The 21810-nt window shown below is 42.0% G+C and overlaps 1 protein-coding gene across 4 annotated transcripts in view; it reads left to right on the plus strand.

Moving 5' to 3' along the window:
* The first annotated feature begins 1920 nt into the window (after positions 1-1920).
* bltp3b (bridge-like lipid transfer protein family member 3B) overlaps positions 1921-21810 on the plus strand; it is a 31449-nt gene continuing 11559 nt past the window's right edge. For 3 of the 4 annotated variants that reach the window (XM_026146434.1, XM_026146435.1, XM_026146436.1), the window contains exons 1-15: positions 1921-2365; positions 12482-12644; positions 14193-14231; positions 15293-15384; positions 16012-16201; positions 16285-16425; positions 16863-17030; positions 17610-17790; positions 17894-17977; positions 18077-18238; positions 18650-18765; positions 18849-18990; positions 19475-19668; positions 19774-20520; positions 20815-21500. In XM_026146434.1, the coding sequence (XP_026002219.1) occupies positions 2322-2365; positions 12482-12644; positions 14193-14231; positions 15293-15384; positions 16012-16201; positions 16285-16425; positions 16863-17030; positions 17610-17790; positions 17894-17977; positions 18077-18238; positions 18650-18765; positions 18849-18990; positions 19475-19668; positions 19774-20520; positions 20815-21500 (3149 nt within the window). In that variant the 5' untranslated portion in view covers positions 1921-2321. Of the gene's footprint in view, positions 2366-12481; positions 12645-14192; positions 14232-15292; positions 15385-16011; positions 16202-16284; positions 16426-16862; positions 17031-17609; positions 17791-17893; positions 17978-18076; positions 18239-18326; positions 18477-18649; positions 18766-18848; positions 18991-19474; positions 19669-19773; positions 20521-20814; positions 21501-21810 lie in introns of all 4 variants that reach the window. The other variant, XM_026146437.1, reaches the window with a different exon arrangement.

The raw sequence follows: 21810 nt of genomic DNA on the forward strand, positions 1-21810 counted from the left end.
CACTTTTGTCTCTATTATTCTTACAAATTTCCCTTAATGCTGTTTTTTTTTTCTTCTTTCTTTCTGCTGATGCAAACTTTCTGCACACAGCTCAGTGAAGCAGCGCAGCGCAGGGAGGGGCACTTTCTTCCCTTCCAGTTTGCTCCTCCTTTCATACGTGGCAGCTGAAGTTTTGGCACGGCAGCAAATCACGTACTGTACACGTTCGCGCAGAGAAGAGACATCAGAAAAGTCACAGTGTCCGTGTGCAAATGTCAAAGTCAGTAAACGCATTATAAAGGTGAATAAATCACCAACAGTTCAGTGGTCTTAGTGATCTTTGTGGCATCGTTAAGTACTCATTCATGGTATATATTTTAATAATGTTGTCATTTTATTCTTTAGGGCTTTCTAATCTGCATCTTTACTGATAGACTTTTATTTTATTTCTGGATTTTGTTCTTTAAACCACATAACGAAAACGTTCTGAGACAGAATATTAGTAATTTTCTGCCCCCTTTCTTAAAAAAAGACGTAAAAAACGACGAAATGGTCACATTCTCGGTTTGAACACTAGATGTCGCTAAGAGAGCGTTTAAAGTCAAAACCAGAACAAGCATTGTTCTATACATGAGAGCATTGCATGTGCAGAACACTGATGAAATTATTGACGTTCGTATTAAATTAAATTAAATTAAATTAAATTAAATTAAATTAAATGCAACTGTCTATGTTTCCCTAAATGTTTTATTCAGCAGAGATGTGCAACATAACAATTTTGCATATAGAAAAGTACAACAGAATTGCCAATAAAAGGAAGGAAAATGGAAATACTAAGTCAGAAGATGATAAAAATGTTAGCATGTATATGTGGAAAAAAACTATAAACTTAAAAAGTGGAATGAGTTACTGCCCTGTTTTATTCCAGAGAGAGAGCTTATAAGTGATCCAATTCACACCTTGATTTGTTCCTTCAAAATGTACTGAATAATAATTGTGTATTAAACTCAAATGTGCAACAAGTTTAGACTATTAAGAGAGTTAAAATAAGTCACAGTGTTACCTTTTGCATTGGCATTGTCTTCTTTTTGCATTTTATGTTTTGTTTCGTGATGCTTAAATGTTTTCAGTTATTTAAAGCTGTGGACTGCAGCCAGGCCAGTTCGGCACTTTCAATCCTCTACTTCTACTACAAAGCAATGCTGTTTAATGGTCTGACGTTTTTAATTATGAAGTTAAAAAAGAAAGAAAGTTAATAATAGTGACAATGATATTTCGTCATCCAGAGGACCCAATAGTGCCTGTATAGCTGGTTGAAAAGTTTTGTAGCTGTCTTTTAAATATGAATATAAATAGCTAAATTCAATCAGTTGACAGATGTTACGTGGTATAAATTATGCAAAATGAGGAAAAGATTAATTTATCACGAAAATCTTCATTTCATTTAAAAAGTTTTTAAACTTTTTTTTTAAAGTAATTTGATAAATGTCTTCATTTATATCTTCGACGTTAATTGAAAAAAAAAAGAAGGAAATTGAATAAATAAATAAATGGATAAATCACTTTCATTAAAATTAATTTTTAATTTTAAAGACATGAATTGAAATTACATCTTCCTTAAAATAGATCATGCCTTTAAAAATCCTGAAAGAAAAAAACAGAATAAAAACGAAATTAAAAGATGAGACTTGTTTGTTTTATAAAAACCATCGTAAAATAGATTTTCAGAATAAAGTAAGTTACATTTTTAGAACATGTAGATATGACAATGAAAGTACGTCCAAAACGTTTATTAATCGAGACTGAAGTGTTGGCTTGATCAGCATATACTTTTAATATAGTTTAGCAAGCCCCATTTTAGATGAAATGATAAAATCATAAAGAAGACATTTTTATATACTGTAAAACGTTACCACTTGTAACACTGGCACTTACCCGGCTGTGGGTAATGGGAATTTCCTAGCAGACTATGAACCCCGCATTAGTCCCCGCCCAGACGCCGTGACAGCAGACGCCTCTCCGTCCAGGTGTACGGTGTGAGGTATTGCAGTGATCCGGACCGTTTCAGACCTCTGTCGGTATATTTGCGTGAAATGGCCTAACGCGATATGCTTTGTCTCCGAGCTTGTCTGTCACTCGGACGTCCGAAATGCCGTCTCTCCGCCCATCTCGCCCCTCGTCTCCCAGAGAATAAAGCGGGAACACCGCTAACATGAACGCGGGCGAAGGGATCAGGCTGTGAGCCGTGAGTTTAAACCTCGAGTGGGAAAAGCTAGCGGTTTGGCTAGCCAGCTAGCTGTGACACCCGGCGGCGGAGGCTCGGATATCGGATTTGCGCAACCATGGCGGGGCTCATCAAGAAGCAGATCCTGAAGCATCTCTCCAGGTCAGTGATGAGTTAAGGTTAACGCTAGCAGACAGGGAGTGGAAATAAAGCGACGACGAATGGATCAAGCTGTCACAGGCGTTAGCTAGCACCCACAAAAACCTCACTTTAATGAGTTTATGCTTGCCGCACATAGATGAAGGGTGTCCTGTAATTTAACACGTCCCTCCGTTGACTGTCACTGTGCGTTTTTGAGTTGGTAACCCTCACAGGACCTGAGACGTGGCTACCCAGCTAAGTGTGCTAGCACCACGCGAGCTGCTAATCCTCCAGACACTTGCTAAGTCGGGTTGAACCAGTTGTGTAGTTGAGTCACATTGTTAAAATCAACAATCTCAGCGTTCACCTCAAGGTAGCTTAACCTTCAGCAACTGCCTAGCAGGTAGCTAGTGGGCATACAGTCAATATAGTAATGGGAAGACATGTGCAAGGTACAGGTTTGTTTACATGGGTTTAAACCCCTTTTATCTGGCACTTTTCGCCTTTGTGTTCCCCTATCAGGCATCATACTTGGTGTACATGGAGCCTCAACGTCCTATTATTCAAGATAAGGTCATTTAGAAAGTGAAATATATTGTCCTGCCCCCTAACTCAATATATTTAACAGCATTTTGCGTCACTGTTAAACACCCCACCATATTATATCTATGTTGCCCTTTAATGCCTCTCCAAACGTCATGGAATAGTAATGATGTAGTAGCGTTCAGCTGTCATATTTCTAATCCAGATCACTGATGAGTAAGTCATGAAAAGCCTACAAGCATGCAGGTGGACTGGTGCTTGGAAAGAAAGAAAAAAGCAGTGAGGTGATTGTCCTCACTGATAAAAACCTTTGTTGAAACTGTGAGGAATTTGTCACCCTGTGGATTATATCAGCATTTGTTATTGCTGTGCCCTTGATGTTCTTGCACACTGCTGCAGTTAAAAATTAAAATGATCTGCTACACACCACTTATTAGTGGCACGTCCTTCAGCATCCTCATACGTGGTGTTGTGTTGAGATAAGAGCATGTACATATGACTGTGCATGCTGTCAGCAAAAAAAATAGCATCTACTTTGACAGGAAATGACTGGAGGAGGCGTGATGTCATCTGTCTTTTTGCTTGCTGTCCCTTTTTTTTTTTTTTTTTTTTTTTTTTTTTTGTCCTGGCCTGATTGGTCTGTTTCTGAGCGGAAGAAGACAGTCAACCAGTCCTGCATCTTTCAATTAGGTGATGTCATGATCGAGGTGCTGGTGTCAGAATACCAGAGCAGGGTGGCCCTAAATGCTCTACCGCACGAGTTTGGCCACAGCAGGCTGTGATTCTGCATAGATTCTCTCTGCTTTATCACCATCATTATCTGTGTGCTTACAGCTGCAGTTTATGTTGTGGGTGTCAACAGCTTAACTGTTGCAGAGGACATTCCTCTCTCAAATACTGTCTGTGACTAGGACTGTCACAGTGAGCCAGCATCACATCTTCACAGTTCACTGATCAAGACGTCTGCAATGACCGTTTCCCCCTCTGGGCAGGACAAGTGCACTGAGGCATGCACGACATATTAAACTAGTTGAAAGAGCCCCGTTTCCACGATGTGATCTGTTAGAAGAAGCTTTGTGTTTTACTTTTCATGCCCAAGAATGAGTTTGTGAATGCTGAGAGAGCACTGGCTGAGCTGCTGGCCTCAATGTTTTGCCCTAATGTGAAAGTGTTTAGTCGATAAAGTGTTTCGCAGAAGGTCGAACTCAGGTAACCCCCGGGGGTGAGTTAACAACAAGGTGTTTGCTTGTCTGCGTTACGGACCGCTTTGGATATCGACACGACACTGGCTCAGAGCCTGACGCGGCGAGATCCAGTTACACACACAAAAACAGATGTAGCGACGCTATGTTTCTCCTGAAAGAGGCTGTCTCAATGAAAGGTCACACTCTCATATAAAGGAATATTACGGAGCTGGGAAAGGAGCTTAATTACAGGTGTTCCAGTTAACGAATGAGCACTCATTTCCTTATTTCTTGTCTTCCTCCTTTTGTTGCTTCTTCATCTCTTAGCACATGTGATTCTTTTAACCCTTTTGTGGCCCTTTTAAAATGTCCTCACTTTCTTCACTTTTCTACCTTTAGTCTCTTAATCTGATTCTGACTTTTGTCCAGCTTCTACCAACTACGCCAAATTTCGAAGGCAATGCCTTACCTACGACACAAGGACCTTGAAAGGCTCATTCATGCTTTCATAACCTCTAGACTGGACTATTGTAATTCTCTTTACTTAGGCCTCCAACTCTCCCTCATCCAACGCCTACAATTAGTCCAGAATGCCGCAGCACGCCTTTTAAGCGGCACTAGAAGACAGGATCATATCACTCCTATTCTAGCTAACCTCCATTGGCTTCCTGTCAAGTACCGTATTGTTTTTAAAATTCTTCTATACACTTTTAAAATCTTAAATAACTTGGCACCCAGTTATTTGATTGACCTTCTTAATTTATATATCCCTACAAGGGCACTCAGATCCTCTAATCAGGGGCTCCTAATGCAACCAATGTCTCGACTAAAGACGAAGGGGGATCGTGCCTTTGCTTTTGCTGCACCAAAACTGTGGAACAGCCTGCCGGTTGATGTCCGTGCGTCGGAAACTATTCAATCTTTCAAATCACAGTTAAAAACCCATTTGTTTAAGCTTGCCTTTCAAACTACTTAGCTTAATTTCTTCCCGGTTCATGCTTGTTGCAATAGTACCATCCTATAACTGTATTTTTGTTGTTGATTGTTTTCTTTTGCTGTAAACCTGCAAGTATGGCTCGTCTGTGAAGCACTTTGTTGTACCTGTGACTTTTAAATGTGCTATAGAAATAAAATTGAAATTGAAATTATTAGTTTATTGTCCTCAGTATACAAATAAATATCCAAGAATAGCAAAAAACAGGCAAGAGAATATACCAGAACTCAAGGTTTTGTTTTTGTCTGTCCAGCTATCAAAAAATGTCAGTGATTTCTTTGTTTCCATGTCTTGAATTCAGTCCTCCTCAAAGAAGCATACGATTTGACACGTTAAACAACTTTTTATATATTTTTTTGCTGTGTTTTGACCTCTTCCTTTCATAACGTCATTATGACTGAGTTAAATGGATGCTTATGAATTTCATAGGGCCGTCATATAGCACTACCACTAATTGTAAGTAGAGATGGAACGATACCACTTTTTTATGCCCGATACCGATATTATAAATTTGGATATCTGCCGATACCGATATGAATCCGATATAGTGTTTTGAGGTTGAGTTGAGTCTGTGCTTTCTCATCATTGGAGTTTTAGTGGCCATTGCAGTGGGAGAAATGGATTCATTTCTTCTCCTGTGTTTATCACCACGAGTATCTTCCCATCCTCTGCTGTAGCTGTGTAATAATGCACCATAGTGATGCACTCCACTATTCCCTCTGCTGGTGGGAAGGCTATTATGGCCTGAGTCATGACTAAGTGCCTCGCTTTGGGTGTCTCATCAGTGTGTAGCTGTGAAGTGCTTAGTGTGTAGGTTGTGTTTGTGCAGCGAGTGCAATAGAGCGACATTTGGCCAGGGTCCCTCCAGGCCTTGGCATCCTCTGCTGCCCGTGACTGGGCTGGTGGATTGTTTTCTCCTTCACGCTAACCTTTTCGCTGCCTCCACGGGGCTGTAAATATTCCACAAAGACGTGCTGTGCCAACACATACTCGCCTAACTTTTTCAGGTTGCCTTCATTGTGTTGTGTTTGCGTGGAGGCGTTTAGTAGGAGTTTGTGTATGTGGGATTAAAGGGTCTACCTCCTGATGTCAAATTCAAAAAGAAAGAGCAGGCAAAAATTTCAGGCGTGCAATAAAAGTCCAACTGGTAGCATGCTTGAAGCTTTACTGGCAATATATACTCATCACCCACTTTATTAGGCACACTTGCTAGTAAGGGGTGAGGCCCAAGGTGTTGCCATCAGAACTGCCTTAATTCTTTGTGGCATAGAGTCAACAAGGTGCTGGAAACATTCCTCAGAGATTTCGGTCCATGTTGTCATTAACGCGTCACACAGCTGCTGCTGATTTTTTTTGACTGTACATCCAAAGGTGCTGTTTTGGTTTGAGATCTGGGGACTGTGGAGCTCATTTGTGTACAGTGAAACTCATTGTCATTTTCATGAAACCAGTTTGAGATGAGCTGTGCTTTGTGATGTAGTCATAAAGGGAATAATACTCAGGTTGACTTTGCAGTTTGATTTGCACCAAGACCAGCCTGTCTGACGCAAACAAACACACCGCGTTCAAAGTCACTGACATCACCTTTATTCCCCATTCTGAAGCTCCCGTTTGAATTTCAGGAGGCCATCATGATCTTTTGCATGCCAAAGTGCAGTGAGTTGCTACCATGCGATTAGTTGATGTTAATGATGAGTTGAATTATAAAGTTTTTGATAAGTGTAAATATTAATCAAATATTGCAAATGAGTCCAAAATCGCTCAAGATTTATATAATGGGAGTGAAAACAAATGCAAATGCTTTTTTTGTTTTAGCCTTTTTTTTTTCTTGCCAAGTCGTTTACTTTCACTAAGCCAAAATCCACCCATCCATTTTCTTTCACTGAGGTCAAGTTGCGGTTTCAATTGGGAATCGAGAAACATGCCGAACGCTTCCTTCTCTGAGTACTTGCATGTCTTTTTGACAGTTGATCATTGCAAAACACTGACGTCAAACTCAAAGCAGTGCAGTTTTACTGTCTACATCATGTTTGCACACTGCAAATAATGAGACACGTGCTAAAACCTCGCCGTCTAGCTGCCTTTGAACACAGAATTGGTAAAGATTTGATAAAGATTTTCCCCTTTAGTTAATAATATCATTTTCCCTCTGTGGTTGCAGTGTAGCTGATTGAGCAGGGTATTTCACACAAAAATCACTCCAGCGATGTTTTCCAGTTCCTGTTGGGGAATCCCGAGACACTTGGAAAGCCAGTCTTTCCAGTAAGCTTTGAGTCTCCTCCCTCCCTGCTGGAAAACCTACAAAGGAATGCACCAAGGAATCATTGTGATTAGATGCTTAAACCGCCTCATCTGTCTCCTTTTGACGCTCCCATCAGATCCATCATGATGTAGAAGCTCCTCATCCAATCCCTAATACTTAGTCAGGCCACCCCAAAACAACAAATATAACCAAATGCAGGACTGTAACGAAAGATTTTGATTATCAGATCATTAATTATTTATATTCTAGTAAATCAAATAGTAAATTTGGGCCATTTGTTTTTTTTTAAAAATGATGATACTGTAAATTGCAGGTTATCATATCATATAGGTTGTCATCCAGCTAGCTAAGGATAAGTGACTGATGCCTAATGCTTAATCATTTTTCTTAACCTTTGCTATCAGAATTTTGTGACCCAGAACAGATCAAAGAAGACGATGAGATGCGACAGACCGTGGCTTGCAGCCTTCAGATACTGTTAATGAGTCCAAGCTTTAATCAAGCTCGAATTATTAAAGCCAGGCAGTAAGAGGCAATATCCTCAGGAAGGCTCTATATAATGTGAATATTGGGTAAAGACTGGAGACCACAGCGACTGGTAACTAAGAAGAGGATCCTGTGTGTGCTGCACAAACCCACACTGCACTCCTCTGACCTGGAAGCGTATCTTAGGCATGGCTTTAAAAATATAATTGGCTTTGAGAAACACTTTAGTGTGATTTAATGTGTGACTTGTCAAATTATCCCAGCAAGTCACATTCACCAGAAGCATCTTATTGTCCTAATTGGCCTCTAATTACATCCAGCACCTGGTGATCTGTTGAGGAATACTGACCCTAATGAAAGGCGTTATCAGTTCAGGAGGCTCAACCCGCTCTCCTGTTTACACTGAATGGGCCAGTGAAGGATTTAGAGGGCTATTTAAAGCTCACGTTCACCATTTTTCTTGTTGAGCCAAGTAAAAATGTTGGAACTCCCCTTTCTCTTCCGGTAAACTGCAATTCTAGGTTGCACAGGAATGCCCTGAAGATGCCGCCTGTGTTTCCTGTTTTATCCTCTTTCTGTTTGTCTCTTTGTTTCTCACTTTATGTCGCCGCAGTCTTTGTTGCTAAAAAAAACAAAAACAAAAATAGAGTTGGTAGTCCTCTGAGTCATTCTGGCTGTTTTGCCTCCTCTCTTTCTGGCACTGATGTCATCAGGGTGCGCCTCAAATGCATCGTCGGAGAGTAGGAAAAACCTGTATCCATCAACCAGATCCGCAGACATAAGCATACAGTGTGGCGGGCCAAATCTCTGCTCTTGGTTTGTGGTTGTGTGGGAAGTTGCAGGATCAGCGTACTGTTGGAGACGTCCCTAGCTGAGTTTGAGCAAAATGACTCACAAATGTTTATTAGCAGCAGGTGTTTACTGAACAGCCAAGTCATGCAGATGGAAAAAGAAGGATGAAAAATTGGTGATGCGTGTTGCATAAACGTGAACCTTGAAGCAGAAGGTTAGATTAGCTTTGGGTAAGATTCCTGAACGGCAGGAGAGAAGGAGACAGCAGCTCTCTCCAAACACGACTACAGAGCAGAAACTACAAATGGAGCCGAGGGGTAGATGGTACAACTGTCACTGTAGTGCAGCCACTTTCATTTGATCACATTTTAATATAAAAAAAATATTCATTTTAAACGCTTTAAGGTATTTAAAAGTGGCGTCCTACTTTGTGTATCTTTTGGCATGATGGTTACTAATCGTTTCAAATGGGTCATGTGAAACTGGTTAAGTTTTGCAGGAATTAGCTCTGTGCTGAGTGGTTAATTTTGTCCTTTGGAGAGGCAGACACCCCCGCCTGCAGCCATTAGCCTGCTCTAATCTCTTTATGGGCCTGGATCTGGTCCGGTGAGCTGGAACCTGCTGACTGGAATAATGGCTGAGGTCTAGTGTGGAGAGATGAAAGAGAAAGATGACAGTGTGTGTGAACATAATACCCTCTACCTCTTGCTGTTGACTGGGATCTACCTGCTTAATTTAGCTTTAGTAGCCTTGATATTAGACAGCTGATTAACAGCATTTTATTTGCTCACAGTAGTGATTTATTTATGGAGTTGAAGGAAGGCAAGAGGAAGCCCCGACTGAGGATGATATACCAGATAAGGTGCAAAGGAGGGAGGGGAAACTAGCTGGCTAGTTGGCTGATACTTGATCAGCAGCAGAAATGAATATTTCACTGGTCACAAGGCTAAGACTCTCCATCTCTCAGACACAAACTGTTTCTATGTGCATGCCCATGTGTGCATTGAATTGTTTGTGTTTTGCTTGTAAGAGTTTTAATTAATTAATTTTTTGGACTCATTCTGCTGTGCCGAGGCTCAGTTTATGCTTCCACAGCTGAATAATTTACACGGATGGCGAATACGAGAAGAATCCAGTGCTGCCAGGAGAAGGTGTTGGGTGTAAAGGAACTGGATTTGACTGATTGAATCATTACAGACATGAGCTGCCAAATCACAAAGCAGTGACAGAGTGTCCTGATAGTCTGGGTCCAGACAGACCATCTGAACAAAAAGAAAAACCTTTTGTCTTCTTATGACTATCCAGTTTCTTAATGGCTGCGTAATCATACAGCACCATTTCGGGAATGCTGAGAGTGCAAGTTTTTGAGCTCTTCGTGACTCTCATGAGCTCTCCGTGACTTTCTCTACCAATGTGACTTTAAGAAGTTGCTCTCAGGTTTTTAATTGACTCTTATACTTCTTATTAGGCTAACCTGATTTTGGTCTCTTGTTATATTTTTCAGCTTTTACTATTGTTTTGAAAAATTGATTCAAATTCACCAATCAGTTACCTGCTGATGCCGAACTCGCACAATGGAAAACAGTAGTTTTAGAATGCACGCGACCAAAATGATTACAGCTTTGTGCAATCGAGCGAGCTTTGAAATCGCTGCTACAAAGATGGCAACATGGTCTGCGAACAAACGCAGCCAGTTGCCGTCTTTGAATGTACTTTGGTGTGTGAAGATGCCGAAAAAGCGGCAATAACATGGAGCAACTCTGCCATCAGTCTTTTAACAGTTTGAAACTGAATGAGGCTAAGTTGGCAATTACACGCAATCTATTTGCAATAAAACGAAGATAAACTAATGAAATGGTGAAAATGGCAAGTCTGTTGGCATCTACTTACACAGAAAGTTTCACGTTAACTACTTGCATTCAAAGCAAGAACCTCCTAGATTTGAAATGGCCATTTGTTCGCCAAACTGACTTGCTCAGATTGAGTCCAGCATTGTGCAAATCTGTATTTATAATTGAGATGGTGCAAGTTGGACCGTGGTCGTTTGGAGACAGGATCGCCTCTCACTAGGCGACCTGTGCAGTGGCCTCATGATTGAAAGCGGTTGCCCAGAGGTTAAGTTATAGTCACATATGAATCTACAACTCACAAGTTAGTCCACCCCTTCCTGCTATAATCAACCTTTCCTCAGGTTTTGCTGTGCTTCTTCGTAGAGTCACATATGGTGTCACATATCTGTGTCTTGAGCATAGACATATGGATTGTGTTATTTTTATTAGCTTGCTCTAAATTAGGAGGTGGGTATATCAAGATAAGTGTGTCCAGTGTTGGTTGGGTTTAGTGTTGACCTGATTTAATGGTAGCTTTGGCGTCCACGCCTAATGTTATTTCAGGATGGTCACCTCTGCTGACCTCACTAGAAAAGTACAAGTAAGTAAGCACTATGGTGGGTTGAAAAAGCAATAGATGTATTATTCTAGTGCTAAAGAGTTTCAATAATAAATAATTATTTTTTAACCTGATCCCAACCTGTAATATTATTTATATAAAATAACTATTAATAGGAGTCTGAGTTACAGTAATTCAAAGCAAAAATGTATCAATATTTGTTTGTGAAATAGACAATAAATACAAAGATCAATCACACGATTTAGATCATGCTACAATAAAACTGCATGCCTGCATGTATCTTGACTTAACAGTGTTGATATACAAATGTTAGGATAATATGGTACTATTGAGTGGATCATGGCATTCTGGTAGAATCTATGCTCAGTTGGTTTACACTCAGTTAAATGTTTTTTGTTTTTTTTTTAAATTTATTTATTTTCTGGTGTAACTCAGAAAGAAAATCTCTTTCTGGTGTCAGTTTGCTATTATTAAAGATGTTCCACATAGTAGTAACAATGATACCCCAAACTGTGGCGGACACTTCTATGGTCAGGTTTCATTTATTTATTGTTTTTTAACATTTCAAATGAATATCAGGCTAGGATCTAATGCTTTTGTGGGGCTTTATCATGGTTTCACTGCATTCTTCAAATGTGATGCGGACCAAAATTGGGAATGTACAGGGAAGGCCGTGAAGCTCCCGACGGCAAAAGAAAGAATGTGAAATCAATAAAATCACAGTAGTGTTTAGAGGAGATTGTGCTGAATTGGTCTACGGAGATTTCTGCGTCAATGATCAACTCAGTGTGCGGCTACTCTGCTAACTATTAACCAATACTCAAACTGTGAATGGAGGCAGAAAACACTTAGGTCATGGACAATCAAGTTTGTGTGATTAAGTGTCTTTACTTTGTGTAAAAGCAAACGGGGACTCACTGATTCAGCATATAGCATGGGACACTGGCAAATACTTATAAATGTGCACCTTATTTTATGAGACTGTGAGGCCTGGGTACACTTTGTCCAGTGTTAGTTACACATGTTACTGTGCTAGACTTACCCCTGTTCTTTTTCAGCATCTGTTTATGAGCTCATCATCAGTAGATTGAGCAGTGTATAAGCAATACAAATACAAATACAGCTTCAATTAAGTAGAAAACACCTTTTCCAAACACTAGCTGTGGTTTTATGACGTATGTCTTTCCATTCCTGTTGCTGGAATGTTAAATTCAACAGCAGTCATAACCTTAAATTATGGGCTTTTAAACATTTTTTTTTTAGTGTTTCTCAATATAATTTATTCTGTATTTAATATAAATGTTTTTTAAAACCACAAGCGTGTGTGTGTGTGTGTGTGTGTGTGTTGCAATCGACATCCAATACACCGTAAGCGCTACTCTTGGGATTTGCTTGGCTGGCCTGTCGGTTTGTTTACAGCCTGTTTCTATAAATATATCTGGACTCTTCTCGTCTGTGTCCCGTAGGTTTGCTAAGAACCTGTCGCCCGACAAAATCAACCTGAGCACGCTGAAAGGGGAGGGCCAGCTCACCAACCTGGAGCTCGATGAGGAGGTGCTCCAGAGCCTGCTGGACCTGCCCACCTGGCTGGCCATCAATCGTGTGGAATGCAACAAGGCTGCCATCAGGGTGAGACTCGGGGTTGTTCAATTTGTCACCTATTTACTGGAAATGACGACTTTTAGGGAAGAGCTTTGGCTTCAGATGGAAACAACCCTTATGCTTTTATAGAGAACATTAGGACTGGAAACACTGGGTTTAGGAAAATAGATTTGATTTGAAAAATGAGACATGGGTTATGATGCTGGTTCCAGTGGTGCTTTTTTTAAGGAGGCATATTTAAATAGATGTGCAAAGCAGATTTTGCACTCAAGTCAAGGATACCTAGAATACTCCATAAACACACAATGTGTATATACAAACAGTGTGCCTTAAAAACATATCATACAAGTGTTGAAGGCACACTGGTAACCTCTAATGACTCTTTGCACTACATAAGCACTCTCTGCTGGAGCTGTCTGACACTCCGATGCGGTCATGGTGATCAGCCAAGTATCATGACTGAGAGCAGCCTCTGACACACCCTGGAAACGGTGAATGCAGCTGTATAATTTTCTTCATGACTGGACTTTTATTCAGGCCAAGGTCCATTTTCCACCTCTGCCCTCCCTCCCCCACCCGACTACCTTCCCCTCTTATCCTCAAAAAGCCGAACCGTCAGCTCATAGCATAATTTTTCAAGCCTTTTCTTCTTGTTTCGATTTGCTTTAAGGTTGCCACTTCGATGTCTGATCAGCTGTAAATGCAATGTACCATTGTTCCCTTGTCTTTACTTGTAAAAGTCCCGTCAGCTGGGGTCAGTGTAAGGGGAATATGATTTCTGAGTGAACAATGGAGCTGGTGAATTGAAACCTTCACTACAGCCTTAACGTAGCTCGCTGGGTATTTTTGTGTTTGCTATTAAACCGGCTTTTAAAATAAAACAGAAAGCAGAATCATATCTCACTTCCTCACTTGTTAGATCCCCATCTGTTCTTTGCATCTTCCTGTTACGGAGACAGTAAGCCTCACACATTCACCTCTTCCCTTTAAAAGGCCGCAATACACAAATTAGAGTAAAAATAGGTTGCTTCATTGAATGTTGAGTAAAGTTACACAATCGATATCTAGACGGGCAAAGACTCATTTGTAACTTCACATACTGTAGTAGATGTTTCTGCCTCAGTAGTTTAAAAGATGAGCTAGAACCCCCTGATGTCTTTGAAAACCAGAAGGAAGGCAAATGAAATGGATTTAATTGAATTAGACGCACAAATCCCGAGTATTTCCCATTACTTGATTTATGACAAAAAGGAGTCGCTCTGTGACAAAAAAAAAAAACCCTGAAACCGAACATAAGCATTTAATCTGTTTTGCTATATAATTTGACTTGAATCAGGAGGCTGCATGTCGAGGATTAATGACGCTCTGGAGATGAATGAATGAGCTGCCAGTCAGTCTATACTACTCATCGATTACGTTTTTGTTCTTTCTACTCTGCTGGATTTGTACATCCTGTTAATTGAAATTGCATTTTTCATTTCAGTGAACCAAAAATCTGAATGGGTGAGGTAAAGATTAGTTCTGTGTAGCATGCAATGCTGCAAAGCTGACACGCTGCTCTGCTTTCACCCACAGATACCATGGACCAAGTTGAAGACTCACCCGATCTCTTTGGTAAGTTGATGTGCCACTTTCAATCAATAAGTGAATGTCCAGGATATATGATACACTTTATTAGAAGGTTAAGAGCAGGAAATGGCAAACAAAATGTGTCAGTAAGCTTCCTAAAGCACTGCTGAAGCTTTCCTTTGACGCACTTGCACATATGACGTACGAGAGCCTTTAGTTTCCCGTCTTGAGCCCGTTTTATCTTCAGTATGCTGTCAATTGGCCTTCGTGTTGGTGCTGAACTTTTCCAAAAGCTCGTTTATGTCTGTTCCACTGGCTGCCAGTGTTTCTCTGACCTCCGCCTGAATGAGCAGGCCACAGGTGTCAGGTTGATAGACTCCCAGTCTCCAGGTAGCTTCAATTCCCAGAACACGGGCCAGTGAAAGCCAGCAACAAGAACACACAGTACACCTGCCTACACAAAACCTTTAGACGCCTTCAGCTCTGAGCGTTGTGAACTTTCTGGGCTCAAGGAAACATTTTTGTGTTTTCTAATGTGCATTTCCTCTTCGGGGTTCATTAGTTTTAGTGTTAATTTGAGCTTTTTCATATCATACTGTGTTTGGTATTTATCAGGGGCAAGATTTAACACATTCAGGTCTAGCATCAAAGTATGAAAAGATAAAATACACACCAGCGCTTCCTGACGATTGTTGGATTGGCAAATTTTAATACGTTGACAAAGACTATATAAAAGTAAGGCTGTTTGCTTATTTTGCATATTTTAGCTCATGCAGCCAGAGGATTGTTGAGCTCATGACATACTAAGGCACCCGTCCCTTCGCCAACTGGTTACCAAACCTTTATCGCAGAATCACTCAGCCTGTAATGCTGCTCCGAGTTTAACTAAACTGAAATAACCACCTAATGGCCTTCACTCAAAACATGCTCAAGTTTGTCAAATGTCTTTCTCAATGAATTTTTATTCTCATTAGATTGTGCAGTACAACCAATCAGTGATAAGACCTGACAGGACAATCAATATACTTCTGAACTGTGATCGATAATGAGTCAGATGAGCTACTATGTCTATGACATTCTAGTCTTTGACTTGCTTGTTCTTTCAGACTTTGGATAAAGTGGTGATGGAGATGAGTACCTGCGATGAGCCTCGTCCACCCAATGGCCCATCTCCCATTGCAACAGCATCAGGACAGAGGTGGGCTTTTCTTTCTGTTATACTCATTGGGATGAGTCGGATGAGCAGTGTAGGCAGCAATGAAGTGCTTTCAAACTTTTCAACAGTCCAGTTTTTGCTTGTTTTATTTTTGCCTTTTGAATGTGAATTAATGCTATATATATATATATATATATATATATATATATATATAGTGCTGACCAGTAATGGCAAAAAAAAATCAAAACTAATTAAAAACAGACATTTTTAAAACAGTTCTGTTGTGTCACCATACACCACTATAAATCAAATGACTCTGAGGGGCAGCTAAAACAGTGTCAGAGTACTAGCACTGAAACCGGAACCCTCCCACTCTAAAAAATATTAATTACTCAACCACTAGTATTAAAAAAGGGTCATTTTTATGAGTTAACAATGGGATGGGAGTTTATTTCTGATCATAAAGGTCACAAATCAAAGTTCAGAGATAAGACTAATATTTACTTTGCTTGTTATACAGCTATCGATAAAGCTTATCTTCAAAAATTAATGAATACAAAACATGGCGGTTATTTAGATAATGTGTGAGGTTTTTGTTTGTTGAAAGACGCAGATGACTGACAGGCTACTAATGATCTATTGCCCCCCCCCTCTCTGTGCATCTTACAGTGAATATGGTTTTGCTGAGAAGGTGGTAGAGGGCATATCCTTATCAATCAACTCCATTATCATCCGGATCAGTGCCAAGGCCTTTAACGCGTCTTTTGAGCTCTCCCAGCTGCAGGTCTACAGCGTCAACACCAGCTGGAGCATCGGTGACCTACGCTTTACTCGCATTCAGGACCCCCAGAAAGGAGAGGTCGGTGTTTGTTAGTTTTAAACAAAATAAGGGTATTTTGACACACAACGTTCTCATTTACTGCCCTTTTTTCTTTCGCTCAGATTCTGACATTTAAAGAGATCAGCTGGCAGATGATCCGGATCGAGGCCGACGCTATCCAGAGCGCCGAGCACGAGATGTTGAGCGCCCCCATCCGCCTCATCACCAACCAGTCCAAGATCCGAGTCACTCTCAAGAGACGGGTTAGATACCACGCATGTGCCCTTTCAGATATTCATGCTATGACATTTGACGGAGCAGGCTTGAAACCCAGACTCTAGGCAACATCGGCTTGTCCACTGTGAACAATGACCCCTCTGTGTGGCCTCACAGGCTGCAGGGCCAATAGCAGTGCTTCATTAAACAGCTGGTGTTTATTTCAGCCAAAATGGCAACCAGTATGCAGTTTCTTCAACACAAAGGGGATTTTAGTGTGCTGAGCAAAAGTAATTGGCCTGCTGAGTTCCTATTGGACAAAGATACAGATGCTCCTTAAACTGCAAAAACCTGTATTCGGTTTGTTTGTTTTAAATCTGATAAATGTTCTTGTGAATTCGGTGTCATGTTACATTCCTGGAAACTCTTGGCGAACCTCCACCTGCATATTGCTTGTTTATAGCAACTCTTCTGTGTGATTCAGATCAAAGACTGTAACGTGGTGGCCTCCAAGCTGATTCTGATCTTGGATGACCTCCTGTGGGTGCTGACAGACACTCAGCTCAAAGCTATGGTGCAGTATGCCAAATCTCTCAGTGAAGCAATGGAGAAATCTACACAGCAGAGGAAAAGCATGGCCACAGAAGACCAGGTACCAGTCAGTGACGTTTTCCACGCATAGAGAACGCTTATCATATTTTCTTACCTTTTTTTCCCCTCTTTCTGTCACCCTCCCCATTTTTCCATTTTTCCCATTTCCTCCTCCTCTTCCTGTTCATGCTCTAATTGTGTGTGAATGAGCCATGGTGTAATATTTAGTCCTCATGCTTGTCAAAATCCCGTCTGATGCCCTATTTGTGCCCACAGTAAGTCTTTCACTGTTGCTTTTTAGCATCTTTCAGTCAGTGTCCTACTTTCCTGCTCTCTACACACACACAGAGACACAAAATGTACAGACAGCCATCGCCCACTCATATTCACACCTTCCTATATCTCAGCAGCTTTACTTTACAGTAATGAATCAGTTTCCTGTAAATTGGCCTTATATGCCACCTGGTGGAAACACCGAGTACTTCACCGCTCATCTTTTTTATTGGACTCATCAATCTTCATGAGTCACTCTTGTAGGAAATGAACTGAAAACCTCATCAGTGACAAGAATAGGATGATCTATCAGAGCGTTTATAACACGGGCAAAGCGTCAACACTTAAAACGTTCTGTGTTCTCCAGGTGTCATCGCCGCCCCCTTCAGCCCAACAGGTTCGCACCCAACAGGCGTCCTCAGCTGCTGACCAGAGTGCAACCATGGCCAAGCTGTTCAGCGCCTATGATGTGTGCGAGACATCGCACCATCTCCAGATCACACACCTAGACCTGCACATCTGCGATGATATCCATGCTAAGGACAAAGGTAACGCATGTGCAGCTTTACGTGTTTACTTTATTAAGCACACAAATGACAAGCATGATTGTTTTCAACTTGAGGTCTCTTGTTTTTTGCCTCTGGTGTATAGTCGTCAATAAAAGGATAACCGGTGGAGCCATGCAGCTTTCCTTTAGCTCCATTACTTTGGACTACTACCCTTTCCACAGAGCAGGTATGAATTCAGCTGTTGAGATCGGTAATCTGCCAAACAAAATAAACGCTGTTTACTTTAAACAAACAGAATTTATTAATTGTATTTCAATCTTCATAGGTGACAGCTGCGCTCACTGGATGCACTACAGCGACGCCACTAAGACAAGAGAGAGCTGGGCACGGAGCCTCCTGGATGAATTCAGGACCAACGTGGAGATGTTAAAGAGCACAGTTCGAGACCAGCAAGGCCCGAGCCACACCCACAGTTCCCCAAAGCATGGTAAAAGCACACACGCTCACACACAGGTGTTAGGTGCATTTTTGTTGTACCCACAGCACATCACCCCTGTGGGTTTTCTGTCCTCCAGTGTCCCTTAGGGACGATGTGTATGGCTCTCTAGGAAGTCAGGAAGGAGCGGGAGGAGGAGCAGTAGGGCTTAGTGAGACACACTCCTCACTACTAGATTGGAGCCCACACGCACAGCCTCCAGCGCAGTGCTGCTGGTGCCTGGAGCCAGGTATCGCGGTGTGTTTGCGCACAGTTTGGTGCGGTGATACACACCTTTGTCTAGGCACAGAAGTTTCTCATTGGAGAACTGAGTTGTGACACTGTTTGCCGCCCTCTCTGCTGTTGTGTTTTTAGTCATTTCCTCTTGTTTTACCTACACATACCTTCTTCTTTTCCCTCCAGGTAAGATAAACACGTCTTCCAGCGCTTCCTTCAGTCCTCCTCCGCCTCAGACTCCCAAGGCTCAGCTCATGTCCAGCTCAATTGTTCTCAGGGTGGCTGACTTCAGCATCTATCAGGTTCAGTAATGTTGCAGACTTTTTCTGCAGGAAATCACTGAGGCTGTATACATTTTCTCAACTACCTTTAATTCATTTTTCAGGTCTCAACAGCAGACCAGCGCCGCTCCAGCCCCAAGACCATGATCTCCTGTAATAAGAAGTCATTGTACCTTCCGTCAGAGATGCCGGCCATCCATGTAGAGTTCACAGAATACTATTTCCCTGATGGAAAAGACTACCCTAGTAAGACTTTTGTGCCTTGATACTCAGGATACATTTATTTTCTCACCTCACAAATAAATGAGTTGATCGTGCGCTGTGTAAATAACAATTTTTCTAAACCCGGGCTCTGCTTCATGGTAGGTTTTCTATCTCCCATCACACTTTCGAGTCCATTTAGTCCAATCGGTGAGCTGTGGGGTTAGTCATTGACTCCTGTGTGGCTGAGAGAACATTGATTTTTCTGAATTACACTCAGTGCTCTGGATGAGGGATCACCCAATTAATTCATTTATGGATTTCTCACAAGCTCTATTAGCACACATTATGAGAGCCACTAAAGGTTTTTTACTTTTCTGACTTCGAGTGTGCAGCCAAGAAAATAACATTTAGCAAATTAAGTACCATTCCTTCCTTCTTCTTTTTTAATGCGTATAGTGTCTTATTACTTTCTGCTACGTGTTTCTAAATATCATGTAACCTTTCCATCATGTTTCTGCTCCTCCAGTTCCGTGTCCAAACCTTTATGCTCAGCTCAATGCCCTTCAGCTGGTCCTGGATCCTCGCAGCCTGGTGTGGCTCAACCTCTTTGCCCTCGACCTGAGGCAGAGTCTGGAGCAGTTCATGGAGATCTACAAGCTCAATGACTCTCAAAAACCAGACGAGCATGTTGACATCAGGGTTGACGGCCTCATGCTGAAGGTAAGAAGGATTGCAGAGGGATAGGCCGTTTCCTGGTTTGAAGCTTGGACTGTATTTTCTCGGATTCATGCCTTTTTAAAAAAATTATTATTATTTCTCCACTAGCTCGTAATTCCCACTGATCAGGACTCTTCTTCGCCTGCTGACCTGCCTCGCTCCATCTCAATTCAGACTTCAGAAATGGCAGCCACTAACACCCGACACCCGGCCAACTGTACACGATCCCACCTTGAAGCCCTTCTGCAGGCCTTTGAAGAGGAACCCTTCTTCTGTTCATCTTTTTCCTCTTTCCCTCGCTCCTCATCCTCTTTACCAATCCTCCATCCCGTCTTCCAGCGCCACGCTCACGAACAGGACACCAAGTTGCACGACATTTATCGGGGCCTGGTGGTGCCCACGATGGGCACGGACGCCCTCAAGATGCCTGCAGCCACTGACTTTTGGGCGTTGCACTTTGCCCAGTTTTGGGTGGACTATGAAGGAACCCGCGGAGGTAAAGGGCGGCCCCAGCCCTTTGTGGACTCCTTCCCTCTAACTGTGTGGGCGTGTCAGCCAGCAAAGCTCGTCCAGCATCAGGAGAAGCTGAGGAGTGCTGCTGGACCAGGACTGTCCAGAAGCTCGTCAGCGGAGGCTGTCGCACGTTTACAGAGGAAGCGATTATTAAAGGAGTATTACAGCACTGATGCAACGACTTCATCACCTCACAATAGCAATTCAGCACTGCCAGCCAGTAATGGTCTCCATAAACCCCTCTCACTAGACAGTCTGCCCTCCTCATCCTCCTCTTTGTCATCAGATAAAGATGCAGATGTGCATGTGTTGGTGCATGTGCAGAAGCATCTGAGCGCTCAGGTATTTTTTCATAAAGGCTTTTGTATCTAATTTGCTTTTTTTTTTATTCCATATCTTTTGGTTGGTTTGAAACCTAAATAGGAAGGAAAATCTACTTAATTGGTAATGGTAACAGTTCTGACCTGTTACCTTTACAGGGATAAAAAGAATAAACATCACAGATTGAAAAGAGACAGGAAAGTTAAGAAGTTAAACAATAAACCTTTGATAGTTAACAACCCCCTGAAAAAAGCTTCACAGCATTAACACATTTATACATCTTTAATAACGCCTTTATTCTGTGCGTGTGTTTAGGTAAGCCATCGGCAGTATGTGTTTCTGATGCAGCTTCAGCGCACCATCAAATCCCTGCAGCAGACACTACAGCAGGATATGGAGAAGATGAGCTCCAAGAGAGACCGCAAGGATCCTTCCCACCATCCGGCAGATCGCCAGCCGTTCACCGTCTGCTTGGGCCTCCTGCTCAAAAGCGCAGAGGTGTCCCTGCTCCTGAAGCCCATTCCGCAGCCTGAGGGTTCAGGATCTCCTCCAGGCTCGGAGCTGTCGCCCTCAGAGAGCCGAGGAACTCTGGAGCCTGCGAGTGATGCGAGAGACGGGGGAGAGAAAGGCAATGAAGGATCTGGCTCAGAAGGTGGAAGAGCCAAGCAGTCTTGCACTGTAGACCAGCTGCTATGTAGCCATGGCTTAGAGGGAGGACCCATGCAGGTTCCTGCACCTCTCGTTCCCGCTTCCACTTCAACTACACATCCCGACTTGAACCACAAAACGTCAGTGGAGGAGAGGACTCCAGCTAAAAGGACTGGGCGGGGGAGTTCAGATGAAGGTGGCGAGGTGCTGATGGATGGGTTGTCTGGAGGTGATGATATGGGATCTAGGTTAGACTCCAAAAGCCAACCATGTGACCATCTGCCTGATCCACTCAGCAGCAAAGACTGGAGCGACAAAGACAAGGCTGCAAAGATGCCTCAGTCAATATCCAGGTATTCAGTTTGTCTCACGAATGCTATTAGTTTCCACAACAGAGTCATTACTAATACGTTAAGGCAGAACTGTGCTGCTTCAACATTTAGACTCCGCTGAGATAAGCCAGTAATTAGTTTTGTTTATACAGTTCAGTTTCACACATTTGCAGAAGAGGAATCGCTCTACCAGGAATCAGATGCTTGCAGTACAGGCTGTGTAAGTGCATTATTAAGTTAGTGCTGAACACCAAGAGAGAAACAAAAAAAATATTAAGGATTCAACAAAGCATAATTTTAATAAGGTTAGTCTGCTGATGATTTTGTTGAT

Source organism: Astatotilapia calliptera, chromosome 17, assembly GCF_900246225.1.
Source record: "Astatotilapia calliptera chromosome 17, fAstCal1.2, whole genome shotgun sequence".
Taxonomy (NCBI): domain Eukaryota; kingdom Metazoa; phylum Chordata; class Actinopteri; order Cichliformes; family Cichlidae; genus Astatotilapia; species Astatotilapia calliptera.